Source organism: Nannospalax galili, unplaced genomic scaffold (genome assembly GCF_000622305.1).
Source record: "Nannospalax galili isolate Female #2095 unplaced genomic scaffold, S.galili_v1.0 scaffold92, whole genome shotgun sequence".
NCBI lineage: Eukaryota > Metazoa > Chordata > Mammalia > Rodentia > Spalacidae > Nannospalax > Nannospalax galili.
Window position 1 is genome coordinate 400,385 of NW_008331545.1, and position 17,242 is coordinate 417,626.

A 17,242-nucleotide genomic window follows, 5' to 3' on the forward strand; every position below is an offset into this window, starting at 1 on the left:
GTCTGTATGTGAGAGCTCTGCCTAGTCCTCTGATCCCCCTTAAGCACTGTTTTGGGACCAGTGCTGGTAGACAGCTTGAATCCTTTCGTGTGCATTGGGGAGGCATGTTGCGTGCATGTGCAGTTCAGCCGATAATGTTGGGACCTTCCTCGGTCATTTTCCACCTTACACTTGAGTACAGAATAGGAAAAGCTTAATAAGCTAATTAAAAGTCAATTTTTGTTTAAGTAAATAGGTCTGCATAAATAGGAACCAAATGGACACAGAATAGGAAAAGCTTAATAAGCTAATTAAAAGTCAATTTTTGTTTAAGTAAATAGGTCTGCATAAATAGGAACCAAATGGACACTATCTTACAATGTTCTTGGCTCTTTTTAAAAAAATAGTGGAAACAATAGATCAAAAGAAATTTCTGAATCTAGTTCCTATGGTCAATGAATTTGTGATTCACAGAAATAAAAGATGCTAAGTTTAGCTAACAGAGTACAACCTAACTGCAATCTAAAATGAGACAGCTCTAGCTAAAAGAGTGGGGTCACACATTTCTTGTCTGGGAAGATAGAATCCAGATCCCAGAAAAGCGTCAAAGGATACTGTATAATACTGCAAACCTCGATTCACTGGGAACATAATCTAATCACTACTGTCTGGGTAGTCACCAACAAGTAACTGTTGGCATAAGGCAAAACTTCAGGCACTGGGAGAAGAAAGCATGGTATTAGACTTGCTCATACCTCCGTCCAAAACAAATCCAAGTAGGCAGAACCCTAGAGATAAAGCAAATTCTGAAACTTCAAAATAGAAAGTTTAGCTTCCTTCTGAATACGTAGGAGTATTTAGAAATATTAATTATATGTAAACACTGCCAGAGGTAACACAAAGTATCCTGTTACCACAGTGGACCCACTTTCTTTTTTAGAGGTTCTTTGTTTAGAAGGCTAAAACATACCACACCATTATCACATTTATCTGGCCTGGTGGCAAGGAATTAGTTGACATCGAACTTATTTTATGTGGTAATACTAAAATGCACATACTTTATTAGTAATGTGTGTGATGGTTTGAATGAGAATGTCCCCCATAGGCTCCAAGTATTCAAATATTTTGTCCCCAGTTGGTGGTGCTGTTTTGGGAGGACTTAGAAGGTGTGGTCATGCTGGAGGAAGCACGTCACTGGAGGTGGGCTTAGAGATTCTTAAGTCTTGCCAGATCTCCAGTCACTCTCTGCCTGGTTGAAGATGTGAGAGCTTAGCTTCTGTTCCTACTCCAGCCACCTCTGCCTCCATGCCTCCCTGCCATGATGGACTCTTGCCCCTTTGGAACTGTAAGCTAAATAAGCTCTTTTATAAGTTCCCTTGGTCACGATCTTTCTATCACAGCAACAGAAAAATGACTAATACAGTTGGTAATATGGAAGACAAGTTCAACAAACTCATCAATTAAATTGAGGGTTTTGTACTCAAAGTATTGTTACAGTTCACCAGTAAGACAAATGACCATTAAAAACTTGGGAGGCAGAGGCAGGCAGATCTCTTTGAGTTCAGTACTCAAAGTATTGTTACAGTTCACCAGTAAGACAAATGACCATTAAAAACTCAGGAGGCAGAGGCAGGCAGATCTCTGTGAGTTCAAGGCCAGCCTGGTCTACATAGTGAGTTCTAGGACAGTTGAGGCTACAGGGAGACCCTGTCTCAAAAAGACAAAAAAAAAAAAAAAAAAGAGCTGGGCATGGTGGCACATACCTGTATCCCAGAAGATTACTCTACGTTTGAGGCCAGCATGGGCTACAGAGTGAAACCCTGTCTTAAAAAAAAAAAGTTTGAATAAACAGTTCTACAGATGGGCAATATACACTTGAAAAAGATGCACACTATCATAGTCATTAGTGAGATACAAGCCAAAACCACACAGAAAACATAGCCCCACTAAGACAGCTAGAATTACAAAGTTGGGAAATAAATGTGGGCAAAGATGGGCAGAAATTGGAATCTTATGCTGGGGAGAATGTAAAATAGTGTGGCTATTGTTGAAACAAGCCTGGAAGTTTCTCAAAAAGTGAAAACAGCAGTAGTTCTGCTCCTGGGTTGATACAGTCGTAGGAGAAGTGGCTGGGCACAGGTGGCAGCATTGAGAATAGCCCTGCAGTGGAACCAGTCTGAACATCTATCGACAGATAAATGGATAAAATAAAATGCATAGTTATAAAACAGAATGTTATTGGCCAGGAAAGGTGAAAAATACTTAGACAAATGGACTCATGGGTGAACTGGGCATGGTGCTACAAGCCCTGAAACCCTAGCCTCGGGAGGCAGGAAGAAGGCAACGTCAAGACACTGTTTGGAAACAGTTGTGGGCATTGTAGATTAAAGCAGGGAAGGGGACCAAGCTCTTCAGCCCTTGTGAGAGTGGTACAAGCATCAGCACGAAAGCTGTGAAGGGGGAACCCTAAGGTTTCATGGAGCCCAGACTGGCTTTAAACTCAAGAGTCCTGCTTCACCCTCCTGAGTGCTGGGGTTACAGGTTTGTGTCACCATGCCTGGCTCAGGGACTGTAGTCTTCACATGTGTAAAAACAAACACTTTAGCAAGGTATTAAAATAGTAGTGAATTAATTTTTTTTTTCTTCATACCCCTCTTTGGTCAAGTTCTGTAATCTCCAACTGTTTCTTGGGCAATTCAATATGCTAACAGGTCTTGCTGAGCCTAAGACTCTTTCCCCCTTATTTTAATACAATTTTATCATAACTATTACTCTATCTAGGTCTCTCCTCTTCACCACTGTATCTGAATTTTGACAGGATTCTGGTCTCAGGTCTTTTGTTGGAAAGGACCAGGTACAGTATTATGAGCATATAATGATGCTGTTCTAGGTGATCTGATTTACAAAGCACCATCCTGATTGACAAAACACCATCTAAGCTTAATGCATCTGTAGTGGTAGAATTTAGCTGCTGCAGCCAGGATAATTTGGAAGTGGCATAGGCTTGGCAAGAAAACCACTTAAATCACAATAGACAACCTAGCAATAGAGTTTTTACACTCTACTCATTTCATTACTCTAACTTCCCTTTCCTGTATCTTAAATAATGTGTACTTTTTTTCAGATGGCTATTCCTATGAAAAAGAAGCAATGGAAAGCTGGATCAGCAAAAAGAAACGTACAAGTCCCATGACCAACTTGGCTCTTCCTTCACTGGTACTTACACCAAACAGGACTCTGAAAATGGCCATCAATCGATGGTTAGACACACATCAAAAATAAACTTGTTTATATTGTATTAGATACATTTTTCAGTGATGTCATTTGAATGATTCAAAGGTAAATGTTAAGCAGGCATTGTAAAAGCAAAGCTGAAGGAAAACAAAAACGTTAAATTTTGTTACCTTTAAAATTGTCAATTATCAGGCAAGGTTTAATGGCGCCCACTTTTACTCCCAGCACTCTTGGCGACAGAGGCAGGTGATCTCTGTGAGATCAAGGCCAGCCTGGTTTACAACATAGTTCCAGGCCAGCTGGGGCTAATGAGACCCTTTTTTAAAAAATCATTCTTTAAAACATGTACTTAATTACATATCTAACATAATTGTTATTTCTATAAAAGCAAAGCATTTTTGCACCAGTGGGAAAATTTTATAGAAATAAAGCTTTATAGGACTTTAAACTGCAATGCCTACATGTATTCTTGTGAGACATAGGTCATAGTCCATAGTAAATACAGACAGGAACATTTTGGATTACACAGGTGTTTCCATCCTCGACAATAGGCATTGATTTGATAGCTCACAACTTTTGTAATAGAACTTTCACAAAATAATTATAAGTTGTTTATGATTAAATTGAAAAAAAGTCACTCTAGGCATATTGAATAAGCAATTTTGTTGGGTTCTAAATTTGTATAGCAGTAAGGAATTTTCTCTCTGTTGTTCAACCTCTGGTGTAAGCGAGATGTGATCGTCAAACTAACTATTGAAACATTGAGTGGTAAACTAGCTTCCTTTCAAAACTTAGAATTCTTAAAGTTATCACTTAGTGGAGCAACTATACCAGGCATTAACCTGATACTTCACACACCACCACCACCACCACTCTAACTCATGTCTACTCAGAAGACTTCAAGTTCAGTAAGGAAGTCTGTACTGACCTTTCAGATATCCTGTATAAGCTGTTTACCAGAGTGGGAGTCATCAGTGGGAAGCTTCCTGAGGCAGAAATCTGTCTTTATCCTTTGTGCTTCACAGTCAGCCTCCAAACGCTTTGGAATTGTCCAAGAATATTAAAATTCAAAAATAAATGAGGGGAGGATGCAAGATAAATACACCTTTTAGTCGTTCTCATATTTCATAAACATGGAGCTAATGTTTGTTTACAGAATGTTGCTAAGTCTAGCTACCAAAAAAGTCCTTTCTTTATAATTGCTGCTTTGTGAAATTGTTAATTTATTATTGAACTCTATTTCTTTTGTATCATAGACTCTTCTATTGTAGAAATACATTATATATATATATATATATATGTCTTTTTGAGACAGGGTCTCCCTGTACCCCAGCTGTCCTGAAACTCACTATATAGACCAGGCTGGCCTTGAACTCACAGCTTTCCGCCTGCCTCTGCCTCCTGAGTGCTGGAAAAGTAATATTTTTGTACTACACATGCTTCTTATATTTTATTATGAACAGGTGGAAATGTGTTCTATATTTTAAATTGTAATCTGTAGAGAAAGTATGTTATTACTGACAGATTTTTTTTCACTTTAAAAGAGACACTGTTAAACCAAGTATCTCTTTGTTTTTTATTGATATAGTAGACTTAGTCTTTTACATAAAAATCATTATCAATGAAAGTGATTTGCTAGAAAGGTGTACTGAATAGCTTTAGTGTCAACTTGACACACTTGGGTGGAGGGAGCCTCAATTGGGGAATTTCCTCTATTGGACTGGCCTGTGGCCATGTCTGAAGGGCATCTTCTTGATGAGTGATGTGGGAGGGCCCAGCCCACTGTGGGTGGTGCCACCCCTGGGCAGGTGGGCCTGTGTTGCATAAGAAAGCAGGCTGAACAAGGGCCAGGGGAGCAAGCCAGTAAGCAGAGTTCCTCCATGGCCTGTGCTCCAGGAGCTCCTGCTTCCAGGTTCCTGCCCCGAGTTCCTACCTTGAGCTCCCTAATGAACTGTGACCTGGGAGATGTAAGCTGAATAAACCCTTTCCTCCCCAAGTTGGTATTGGTCAGAGTATTTTGTCACAGCAATGAAGAAACAAACTAGGACAAAAGGGCAATTTAAAGGTTATTTTTTAGATGTTTAAAGAATGTACTTTGCTTCTCTGGTTTCAAGTAAAATACCTGAAAACTAGTAATTTAACAAGTTGAAACACTTTTTATATAAACAATGCCAAACAACTACTTTTTAACATAAATCAGCAAAAACAAGACTATCCACAGAAAGGGTCAAGACACTGCCCATCTGTTGAATGCACTAGGCCCAGCGTTGGTTCAGGAGCATGTGGGAGCTGACCCAGAGCTTCCCAAGGACACGTCACTTCTTCCTTGAATAACATGTCCTGTCTTTACCAAGATGATAGCAAAATAACAACTTATTGTCAGTCCTCACACTCTGGCTGTTGTACAGGATAATCAGGACAAACATTATGCATTACCCAGTAATACTTTTCCCTCCTGGCTCATTTTCTTTTGTTTTAACCTTTAAATGATGTTAAGGACTGGAAACACTTTTCTTGGGCTTCTAGCAATAGTAGGACCTGAACAATAACCCAAATTAGTATTAAGCTGAAGATTCCATTACTGAGAGCTATTGGCAGGTGGTAGATGTGGCAGGGGGAGGAAGAACCATTTCTTTTGAGGGTGTTCCTTCTAGTAGGCTTCCTGTGCTTCAGTGGATGCCCAACAACCATGCACAAGACACTAACTGGACTTAATGGGTTATCAAAAAATGACATGAAGCTTGGAGGGGGGGATGTGTTGAGGGAGGTACAGGGGAGTTGGAGGGGAAAATGGAGTGTGATCAGATGATGTCATTTCATACATATATAAATTATTTTGAAAAAATAACTGAAAATACACAAATTAAAAAAAAAATATTCCAAGTTAGAGTTTTATCACACAAGAGTTTTAAACTGCTTTGAAACAAGCATGTAGGCATAAAGACAAATATACACTTTTTTTTCCCTATGAGTGGTTTGCCTACATGTATGTATGTATGTATGTATGTATGTTTATGCACACCACTTATGTGCCTGGTGCCCGCAGAGGCCAGAAGAGGGTTAGATCCCCTGGAACTGGATTTACAAATGGTTATAAGCTAGGATCTTACAAGTGCTCTTAACCACTGAGCTATTTCTCCAGGCCCTAAACACATATGTGTAACTGAAAAATAATACAAATGTGTTGAAGAATAAACTGTCATAACAGAGCTCAGTGTGTTGCCAAAGGTACAGTATTAAAGATAATCCTGTTGCCAGACAGAAATTAGTACAGATTGCTTTTCCTTATGCTTTTTTCCTGTTTAAGGCAAGATCACTAATTATGACCCTAGAATGGAATTTCTAGAACCTTCCACTCTTACTCTGAAATTAAAAAGTGAAACAGGCATTTGGTAGTACTCTGTTTAGAGTAACATTAAGGCAGACAGCTGAAGGGCGTCTTACTGTGTGTTTACCCACCAAATCAATGAATACCAACCCATTATAGTAATAGTTTTATTCCATATGGAAAAGTACAGTAGTTGTGCAGAAACAAAACTACCTAACAAAAGAGTAAGACTTCCACAAATATTAAAGAAAACAATAAATAAGCCATAGTAATTATAGAAGAACTCATGGAGAGCTTATAAAAACGGTATAGCTTTTTGTACAAAGCACACTGCACATACAGGAACAAATGAAGAATGACACCAGAAGGTTCTTATCATACAAAACCTTGATGTTCATAGGAACTTCATAACTATTCATTTTTAAAACATTCTGCAAATATAGAACTTCCTTCTCCCAATTCTAGAAAATAAATTTCACATCTCAACATATAAAATACACCCCCACTTCTCTCAAACCAGCATTTTAACATCCTCCAATAACACCATTTTCATATAAAATTACCTTAAACCAAGATTCATTCCTGTACCTTATCTTTACAGATGAATAATAATACATCAGCTTGGACGTAAGTAGCACCTCAGAGGTGTTCATAGAAAGGAGATAAAGTGCCGTTACTGGTATACTGTTAACATGCCATGGTAACTTATCACTCAGTGCAATAACCAGCATGGACAAAGCTTACAGAGAACATGCGGGTAGATGGCTGGGGTCTTACTGTTTGTCTTTAGAGTACTTTTGAGTTATATTTACAAGTCTGAATAAAGCTGGGCTAGCTATTTATATATACAACATGTGACTATGAAGTAATGACTGCATAACAAACAAAACCACCAACCTGACAATAAGTATCCAGTTTAAACACTGTCCTTAAAGGACTTTGGAAGGCTTGTTTCAGGAACAAGTGTTGAGAGCACTTTTGGAACCAGTTAGAGCTCATTTATAAACACCACCAAGAATGCTTGTCTTAGTACGATCTGATCTGGACACCAATCAAAATTCTAAATAGCTTATATTGTTTCCACATAACAATACCGTGAAGCATGAATATAGTTCCAAAAAAGGTGCTATAAAAATACTCTGTAAAAGAACCATCACGTGAAAATAAGTGTTTAATCCCCTTAAAGTAACTTCCTCAAGGGAATGATACTTGGGTTTACTCATGTTTCCCTTAAAAAAAAAAAAATACAGCTCTGTTTAGTCACATTACATTCAGCTAGAAATTGCTCAGGACTTGACTGACTGGAGCTGTAACTTAAAAATTCTTCCATCTTTTTCTAGAATATACATCTGGATATCATGTCATGAATTAAAACGTGGCTTAATGATGGATTTTTTTTTTTTTTCTCCAAGTAAATGCTGGGATTGTGCCACATAGCAAAGGCTTGGAGAAAACCAGATAATTTCCTACGAGAAAAGCATTGGGTAATGTCTTTGTGGCTGTCTGTAACTTGATAGGTATAAGCTAATTGTAGTTTTCAATTCTGTTTAGCATTCTTATTTATGGGTGACTTCTAGCTATTTATTAAAGAAGTTTTATCCTACATTTTTAGTATGTCAGTGGTATTAGATCCACCCCAGTGGGAGAAAATATAGCTAAAAAGTATTTTTTATGATGGAAAAAAAAAAAAGACAGTTATTTACCACCATGAGCCAAATTCTGCAAACACATTGATTAAGGCTCACACATTTGACTCTATGAATGATCGCTTTGGTTTCGCTGAAGTGAGGTGGCTTCTGTGGGTTTCGCTACTGACATGCGGCGGCTGCTTGGAGATGCTTTCCTGGTACAGATGAGGAACACTCTTAGTTACCCTGCTGTCTTGACAGTGAACTGGAATTTGGCACTTATTTTCCTCTAGCTCCTTCACCTGTGCCCCATTGTGGACACTTGCACTCAGCGGGGGAATGGAACAGGGTTTGGCTTGGTTGGAATATCCTCCTCCTGGCTTGAGAGAGGGCTTCTCAGAGTTAGAGGACTGCAGGCCAGCTGCAGTGGCTGTGTTTGCAAGTAGCCCTTCTGCCACTTGGCAGTGCCAGGTGCGGCTTGGAGGATTACTTTGCTGCTGGAACCTGGCAGTCTTGTCCATGATGCCCATGAATGGGGTATTGCGGGGCCTGTGCTCAGCAGTGCCACTCTGCATTTGGTTTGTACCTTTGTCTTTAATTCGAGCCTCTGGTCCTTGGGCCTTGAAACCATCTGAAAAACTACTGCTTGAAGTCAAACTACTGGTTGAACTTGACATTTTTATGCTGCTAGATGGAGAACCAGAAGAGCCTGAGCTGGCGAGGGAAGCTGGGTGTCGCTTATCACTGCAGCTCACTGGTCCACTCTGGCTTGGAGGGGCTACGTCCACAGCCGCAGAGGCATGAGATAAGAGCCTCTCGGCAGCTTTGACCTTGCTCGGTAGAGGATATGCAGTACCACTCTCACTGCGGTGTAGCTGGACATTCTGGCTGGGGCCTAGCCGATCCCCATAGTGGCCACAACCAGCTCCTATAGTGAAGGGACCTGATCCCTCTAAATGCTGGTTTCTGCTCCCAACAGGGGCTGCAGGGATTCTGGCAGGCATGGGACTCGGGGGAGGGTTCTGAGAAGAGACTTGCATTTTTGTGCTACTGTTTCTCATGCTAGACTGTCCAGAACCCAGATGTTGGTTGGTCTTCACAATCTGTGCCTGTTTGGTAGGCTGCATAACCAACCCTGGCTGAGCCACAGTCTCCCTCAGGGACTTGCTGATTCCTGCTCTGCTCTGTGGTGATACTGGCCTGCCTTTGGACTGTAACCCCTCTTGAAGGTTTCGGATATATGGGGAAGGGACAGATGATGGTGGTGGCGATCTGGGAGTCGGGGAGATGGATTCTTCCTGTGATGAGGTTTCTTCCTCTTCTGCAGCCTCAAGGGGGAAGTGGTCGTTTAAACTAGAGGTTGGTGCATCCTCTTCATTATCTGAGTCATTGGGTGGAGCTGGCAGCAGGCCCTGCTGTTTTTGCTGCTGGTTCCTCTGAAGTTGCTTGCATTCCTCTTCCACACGGGCTAGCAGCCTCTTGATTTCCTGATTGGTGGGACAGAGTTTCATGGCCTCTTGCAAGTCAGCCAGAGCTGCCACAAATTGCCTTTATATGAAAACATAAAATCTGATTAGAAGTCACATATGAGCATGCTCTGAATGGAACTGTTAGAATGCAGCTGTCCTCAAAGGAAAAGGAAAACCTCTAAATAAGGTAGGAGCACTGGATGAGGTAGCCACGTCTGTTTAGTCCACAGTTGCTAGGCTGAGCAGTGGTGCTGCACTCTATCCCAGGTCTTTGTGATTCTGGATCCCACTCTATCTGTAAAGACCTCTAGGCTGGGAATGAGAGGTGCCAGAATTCTGTTCATGTTACTGCCTCCAGCCCTCCCCAGAGTGTACCCTTCTAACTCAGAGATCAGACACAGTCCTCTTCTGTGCGAATCAACCTTCATTGTCAGTCTCACTGAAATATCAACTAGCCAGATGTTCTGTGTCCCAGTGGGAAGGGATGGTTACTGGAATATCAAGGAAAGGTTAGCCACTAATAGTCACATGCACTGCCATGCCTTTTGGAAGCTAATTTTTATTAAAAGGGATGAGATGTGTCCCAGTAATAACCCCAGTGAAGCGAAACGTCCTCCAACTCAACTTGCAGATTTGATCTCACAGAAAAAAGGCCCCAGTAGTCATGTGGGTGTCCCCAGACAGTACCTGCTGTTCCTCTTTGCTCTTGCCCTGGCATAAAAGGCTTCATACGACTTGGGTTTCAATTCCAGAGCCTTCGAAGCAAATTCTTCTGCCATGCCAAAGTCCTGATGTCAACAGTTAAATACACGTGTGAGAGCAGCGCTGAGACAAAGTGGCTCTCTCCTAGGAGCTCTGCTCTACGGGCAGCAGGATATTGAGACATGACTAGACTAGACAAGAGTCAACGGGGTGAAGGGCATGGCCCATCTTACTGTTTGACCTATTTAAAGTTGGAAACTAGAGCTTATGACTATTATGAATCCAGTTTAGAAACAGCAACTACAAGTCAGGAAAGCAGCAGAAGTAAATGCATGGAGGGCAGAGGTGGCAGGAGAGGGTCCAAGCCCAGAGCGTGGTTGTGTGCATCACCTACTCAAGCAGCCAGGCAGGTGGTAAGGACACCACAACAGGTGAGTCAGACCAGGTGGGCTCAAAACAAGAAGAAATACAAAACATCTACTAATAACGAATTATGAGTTAACCACTACTAGTTATAAATTGAGTAGTTACTAGCAGGCCCTCTGAGCAAACCTAAGGAACACGTGTCAGGCAGACTATAACAGACGTTTGGACTTCTCTTTGAATCTGGCAGTCGGGGGAGCCCTCAGTTAACACTGGCAGTGTCACTGTGGGGAAGGGGAAATGGAGCAGCTTCCATCTGCTGCTCCTCACAGAAGCAGAAGAGATCAAATCGAAGTGCATTCTGTCAGCATTTTGGGAGGGGCAGTGACTGTGACCTGAGGGGTCCCTGAGAGCAGCAGGTTCCCACAGCACCCCAATTAGACAGGTGGTCCCAAGATTCGGCCTAGGCCTTTACCTACTGCTAAGGAACTGGTTTGGGATAACAACTCCCAGCTTACATTTGTTTTCCTTCGGCACCGAGACAGATTGAGATAGAGGGAGACTCTTAGTTCATTGAAAGGTCTCATGTCTTCTCCAAGTCCTTCTCGAGGAAACTTCCTTAGGGCATACTGGTACCTCTGGGCTGCCTCCTTCATCTTTCCTTTCTAGGAGTCAAAATTCACAGAAATGTATCCTTTCCCAGAGGCTCTAAAATGAACCCTGCCCCCGCCATGCTAAAGGCCATCATGTTAAACCATCACAACACATGAAAAGGATGCAGACAAGCAAGGGCTCTAACTGGAAGCAGGACACTGACCAGTCAGACTGTGCTGGGGCTGTACCATCTCCACACAGCAAGGAAATGGACAGCTGAACAAGAAGGTGTTTGTAAACTGCAGAATCGGTAACTCCCCATCTTTATACATCAAATATCTTCTCACATATATTTTAAAAGTGACTTCAAGAACCATGTCTCATTGAAGAGTTTTTTTTTTTTTTTTTGGTTTTTTTAAAACAGGTCTCCCTGTTGCTCCAGCTGGCCTGGAACTCACTAGGTAGACCAGGCTGGCTTTGAACTCAAAACCAGTTCTCTTTGAGTGGTTTTTTTTTTTTTTTTTGGTCTTTTTAAGACAGGGTCTCCCTGTAGCCCCAGCTGTCCTGGAACCACTATGTAGACCAGGCTGGCCTTGAACTCACAGAGACCCACCTGCCTCTGCCTCCGAGTGCTGGGATTAAAGGCATGCACCACCACGCCTGGCTGAAGATATTTTAATGGCAAATATGATAGAAACCAGATGAAAAAACAACGCAGTTTCTAAGGCAGAAAGAGCCTTGTGGATGAACCTGCAACTGGCTGCAGAATAGTGGTTCTTTTAAGCAGCACTGAGGACTGGGCTTTCCAAATCAGGGCAGCAGCACATCACTCTCAAGGCTAAAGAAATCCATTTGCTCAGTCAGTCAGCCCCACTGCACAGCAGGTACTGCAGCCTGCTGAAAATGCTTCGTATTTCTGACATAATTGCCTAGCAAAATCCATATTAAAACCACTTCAAAGCCTCAACAATGTATACCCTGAACTCAATTTCAAACTGATACCAAGCTGGGAACCCTGCTGGGTCATGCTATATGCCTAGTTATTTGTTACTATGAAAGAGCACAAAGGAAAAAAACTTACAGCATACCAAACAAAGCTGCCTTGTAGTAAAAAACAATTGAAGTAGTCACCCCCCCCCCCAATAGTCTTAATTCTATCTAATTATGGGTTTGGAAAGAATAGTGATCAATGTCAATGGCCTACACATACATCTACCTAACCCTGGGGGTGGCCAACCACAGCTCATGGGCCTGTATTTACAGATGTACTGGGATGCAGCCACACTCCTTTACCTGTGGCTACCTTTGGGCCACTGCAGCAGGGCTGGGTAGTTCATGCAGCCCACAGAACCTAAAGCTTGTACTATCTAGCCTTTTGTGAATCTAAATCAATTACTCAATGAAGTTGTTTATTAATCTTATCATATTTCCATTTTTATGGAAAATGGGAAAATTAACTGCCCTGAATAGCTGAGAATATATTACTTCATTAAATAAAAATAGCTCTAAAAATGCTTTTGAAATCCCAAAGTTTATAGAATTAGGTGACTGACTAGTAAAAAGCTTGGGAGACTAGATGGTTCTTTTCTTTTTAATTACATTTATATATGTATATGTGTGAGCATGCATGCCATAGCACACGTGTGGAGGTCAGAGAACAACTTGCAAAAATCATTTCTCTCATACCATGGGTCCTGGGGCTCAAACTCAGGTTGTCAGGTTTGACAGAAAGTGTCCTTACCTCCTGAGCCATCTCTGTGTCCATCCCACACACACACCCCCCTTAAAATTTTTTTTTGGTCTTTTTGAGACAGGGTCTCTGTGTAACCCCAGCTGGCCTGGAACTTGCTGTGTAGACCAGGCTGGCTTTGAACTCACAGAGATCTGCCTGCCCTGCCTCCAGAGTGCTGGGATTAAAGGCACACACCATGCCTGGCTTTTTTTTTTTTTTTTCATTTATTTAATTTTATGTGTATTTTTTGTGCCTGTATATATGCAAGTGCAGTTGTGTGTGCAGTACCCACAGGGGCCAGAAGAGGGCATTGGATCCCCTGGAACTGTAGTTATAAACAGTTGTTAGCTGCTACATGGATACTGGGAACTGAACCTGGGTCCTCTGTAAGAACAGCCAGTGCTCTTAGCTGAGTATCTCTCTAGTCCTGTCACCCTTTTTAAGGTTCTTTTTTTCTACAAATGCCTCAGTACCCTTCTGCATGTAGCTCATGACTGTCTAGAACCATACTCTGAACTTTGAAGGGTGGGAAAGCTGAGAGACTGACTGCCTATTGGATACAACCACCTATGGAGGGACCTAGGGGTGACTGTTCTCATACAGTGCATTCAGACAGGAAGTCATAGCCACTGCCTGAAGCATTAGTTCATAAAGAATCATTTTTAGACACAGAAGTGCTTTCCCATTAAGATTCTGTGTGGAACTAAAAGGGTGCTGCTTAGAGTCAGTAACAATAGCACAGAAAGGGGCAAAATCACTTACTTTGTACATCACATTTCCTTCCTCCATCAATTTCTGTAAAAGTATAATCAAGATATCAGGTTTGGATGTGGCCATCGCCCAAGCAGCATTTCCTGCAAAATAAACATGCTGTCAGAGGTACTTCCGAGGTCTAGAGGGACCAGTTCTGTTCTGCATCTCCCACAGATGCACAACACAGACTTTGGGAACTCACTGCCAGGATGCTGCTGTGGTGTGTTTTGGTGCTTCTGGCATCACCCTGGCCAAAGGAAAGGCAGCAAGGTGCTGGCAAGCTGGTTTAAGCTCTCACCTATTTCATACCAGACCAGCCTCCAGCAAGGAATTATGTCTGCAAAGTCTGTCCTTATTACTCTACTGACAGGAGAAGCTAAGGGGCCTCACCCCTCCCAATAAGGATTAGAGGGAAAGAAATTAACCCAGTCCTCAGCGGCATCTTTCTAGCTCCCTGCAGCACCCAGCATGGCAGGGGCAGAGAGTGTTACTGTTCTCTAGGCCCTGTGCATGCTGACCTTAGTCCTCTTTGAAGTCCTAGCTCAGTCCTCTGCCCTGTGCCTGCCCAGCTCCTCTCCTGGACTACATCACAGCCACAGCCTTCACTTGAGCCTCTCACCTAGCACTTGGGACACTGCAGAGAGGCATGCTGAGAGGTTCTGGAGGGCACTGCTAGTACACATTTGCCACTTTGGCACTTATTGTGGCCTTGAGAGGAGACCTACCTAACCTGTACCTTGGTTTTCTCATGTAAAATGATGGCATCATGGCATTACCACTACCTATGTACAGGACTGTGGAAAGGACCAGGGCAAAATGGCAAACTCCTTAATACTGGCAAAAACTGTTTGCCCCATAGCTCCCTGCCTAGAACTGCTCTTGGTCAAAGGGCCTAGATATCAAACTAAAGCAGGGCACTGTGGCTATTGTTTCCTATGTATAGACTGAATTTATGATGCTTCCACCAGCCACACAGGTGGCCTTCTACATGACCCTCAGTTAATTCCAGCCTGCCTCCAAGGACCACCTCAATGTCTCCTTTATAGAAACCGTGTGCACCAGGGTCCCAACTTCCCCAGCAAGCTGCTCCTGATGACTCCAGAAGAGGGGAACCTCAGCCTTGTGGCTCCACAGCACCATCTGGGGCCTTTCTGAGCTACTGAAGCTCAGCCCATTTGTAATTGAGTGTCTGGGCTACACATAATTCCAGACTGTTCCTCCACATTAGCCTCTGGCAACCTGGCAAGAAAATCATAAGTTAAGGCCAGTGAGATGGCTTAGCAGGTAAAGGCACTTGCCTTCAACCCTGGCAACCTTAGTTTGATCTTATACCCATGTGATGGAGGGAGAGAACTGACTCCCATAAGCTATTCTCTAACCTCTGCATGTGGGATTGTGCACACACACACACACACAAAGTTTGCTTTTTTTGTTTTTGTCTTTTTGAGACAGGGTCTCCCGGTAGCCCCAGCTGACCTGGAACTCACTATGTAGACCAGGCTGGCCTTGAACTCACAGAGCTGCCTCTGCCTCCCAAGTGCTGGGATTAAAGGCGTGCGCCACCACGCCCAGCCTAAGTATTTTTTTTTTAAAGAAATTCATAAGCTCTTTCAGTTTTCTCATTATCTGTGACTGAGTGACATGGGAGGCAGAGATGGGGGGGGAGGGGTGAGAAAGCACATTCTTTAGGTACCTGACATCATTCTTGCCCTGCAGCACATGATTTTTGTGTCCCCTCAGGTACTCTAAAGGTGGAAGTCAACCCTCTGGCCCTGCTGAACGGAAGTGGGCATCACTGACCTAGTTTGGCTCCTTTTCTGAGCAGAGTGACCACTACAGAGGTGTTTCGGCAACCGATGGCTCTGTCCAGTGGCCGCATTCCACTGTGGTCCACATGCTCGATCACTGCTCCCTTTTCCACCAGATACAGCACCTGCAGCAGCAGGGAGAGCACAAGTCTGAGCAGCCCATAGGGAGCGTAGCCACTGCCTGATTCCACCTTCTAATGTGTGGTGCTGGTGATTTTAGCTTTACTCCCATTTCAATGCCTCTGGTCATTAGGGATCCTAATGGAAATGAAATTGCCATGACATTGAGGAAGGAGCTACAGCCCATTGCTAAAAGCGCTCTGCTGAGGTGACTCAGCTGTCAGTGAAGAGGAAGACAGCCCTCAGGTACAGACAGGTGTGGGCCCACATGCAAAGTATGTTCCTGATCCCATTTCCCAGGCCACAGGGCTCATGGTCACTTTTTCACCTCAGCTAATTAGCAGGGAGGCTTCTGGATGAGCTCCAGCACGCTGCAGACACAAGATCCACACATCCTGGTACAAATTGCAAAGATTAGCAACCTGGGACCAGATGGACCTAGGATAATTCACTTTAAGGTTTAAGAAAATAGACTTGATGAATATTAGCACATGTGAAGATGGCATGTTTGAGGCCATAGTACAAAGACGATGTGATAAAGCAGATATATGTGCACATGGGAAACAGCAAGGAAAAAAATCACTTTGGCCACTCAAAATTTTCCACTTACTGAAAAACAATCCTACACCCAGCTTGTATTCATGTGTATCCAACAGAACGTGTTTCCTGTCAGTCCACCAGCTATTCTAAATCACATCAGAGAGCTCACTATCGAGAATATAAACAGAACTACCAGGCCAGATGTAGTGGCACACATCCTTAATCCCAGCACTCAAGAGGCAGAGGCAGATGGTTCTCCATGAGATCAAGGTCAACTTGGTCTACATAGTGAGTTCAAGGCCAACCAGGACTACATAGAGACCTCCAGTCTCAAAAACTAATAAATAAAAACCAAAAAACTACCACTGAACAGTAATAAAACCACACCAACAAGTGTGTAAAGGACTTTAAATGCCTTTTCTTCAAAGAGGACACACAAGCAGCATGTTGAAAATACGTTTAATTTTAATAAATGTTAGGGAAATGAAAATCAAAACCACAATGAGATATTAACTCACATTCATAGGATTCCAATTATTTTAGAAATGTGAGGGAAAAAAACGGGGAAAAAAAGTAATGCAATTCCCATCTGTTGTGTGGAGGTGCTGTCCATGAAAATTTAAAAACAGAATTACTGCCCAGTGTAGTGGCTCGAATCACATCTACAGCCCCAGCACTTGGGAGGTGAGTAGGAGGATTAGGAGTGTAAGGCCAACCTTGATTACAATAGGGAGTTTGAGGCCAGCCTGAGCACGAGACCTTGTTTAAAAACAAAACAAAAACAAAAGGGATTACTATATGCGCTGGCAATTCCACTTCTTAGTATATAGCCAAAAAAGTTTGAAACTGGGGTCTTTACGAGATATTTTTCCAATGATGTGCACACCAATGGATGAATCAGTAAGTAAAATTAGGCCACACCCCCAGCCCCCTATCACTGCCTTTCCACAGTACAGCCCTTATCTCTCCAACTGTCCTTTCATCAGCCACAC

General features: G+C 42.6%; 2 protein-coding genes across 6 annotated transcripts in view; one reads left to right on the forward strand and one right to left on the reverse strand.

The window, feature by feature from the left end:
* The window catches only part of Wdsub1 (WD repeat, sterile alpha motif and U-box domain containing 1), a 39,504-nt gene extending 36,222 nt beyond the window's left edge, over window positions 1–3,282 (forward strand). For both annotated transcript variants that reach the window (XM_008826686.3, XM_008826687.3), the window contains exon 11: window positions 3,104–3,282. In XM_008826686.3, coding sequence (XP_008824908.1) covers window positions 3,104–3,261 — 158 coding nt within the window. In that variant the 3' untranslated portion in view covers window positions 3,262–3,282. The remainder of the gene's footprint in view (window positions 1–3,103) is intronic.
* Window positions 3,283–6,694: 3,412 nt separating this feature from the next.
* Window positions 6,695–17,242, reverse strand: part of Tanc1 (tetratricopeptide repeat, ankyrin repeat and coiled-coil containing 1) — a 246,680-nt gene continuing 236,132 nt past the window's right edge. For all 4 annotated transcript variants that reach the window (XM_008826685.3, XM_008826683.3, XM_008826682.3 and 1 more), the window contains exons 23-27: window positions 15,583–15,715; window positions 13,792–13,883; window positions 11,222–11,368; window positions 10,326–10,426; window positions 6,695–9,717 (exon numbers count right to left, since the gene is read on the reverse strand). In XM_008826685.3, coding sequence (XP_008824907.1) covers window positions 8,283–9,717; window positions 10,326–10,426; window positions 11,222–11,368; window positions 13,792–13,883; window positions 15,583–15,715 — 1,908 coding nt within the window. In that variant the 3' untranslated portion in view covers window positions 6,695–8,282. The remainder of the gene's footprint in view (window positions 9,718–10,325; window positions 10,427–11,221; window positions 11,369–13,791; window positions 13,884–15,582; window positions 15,716–17,242) is intronic.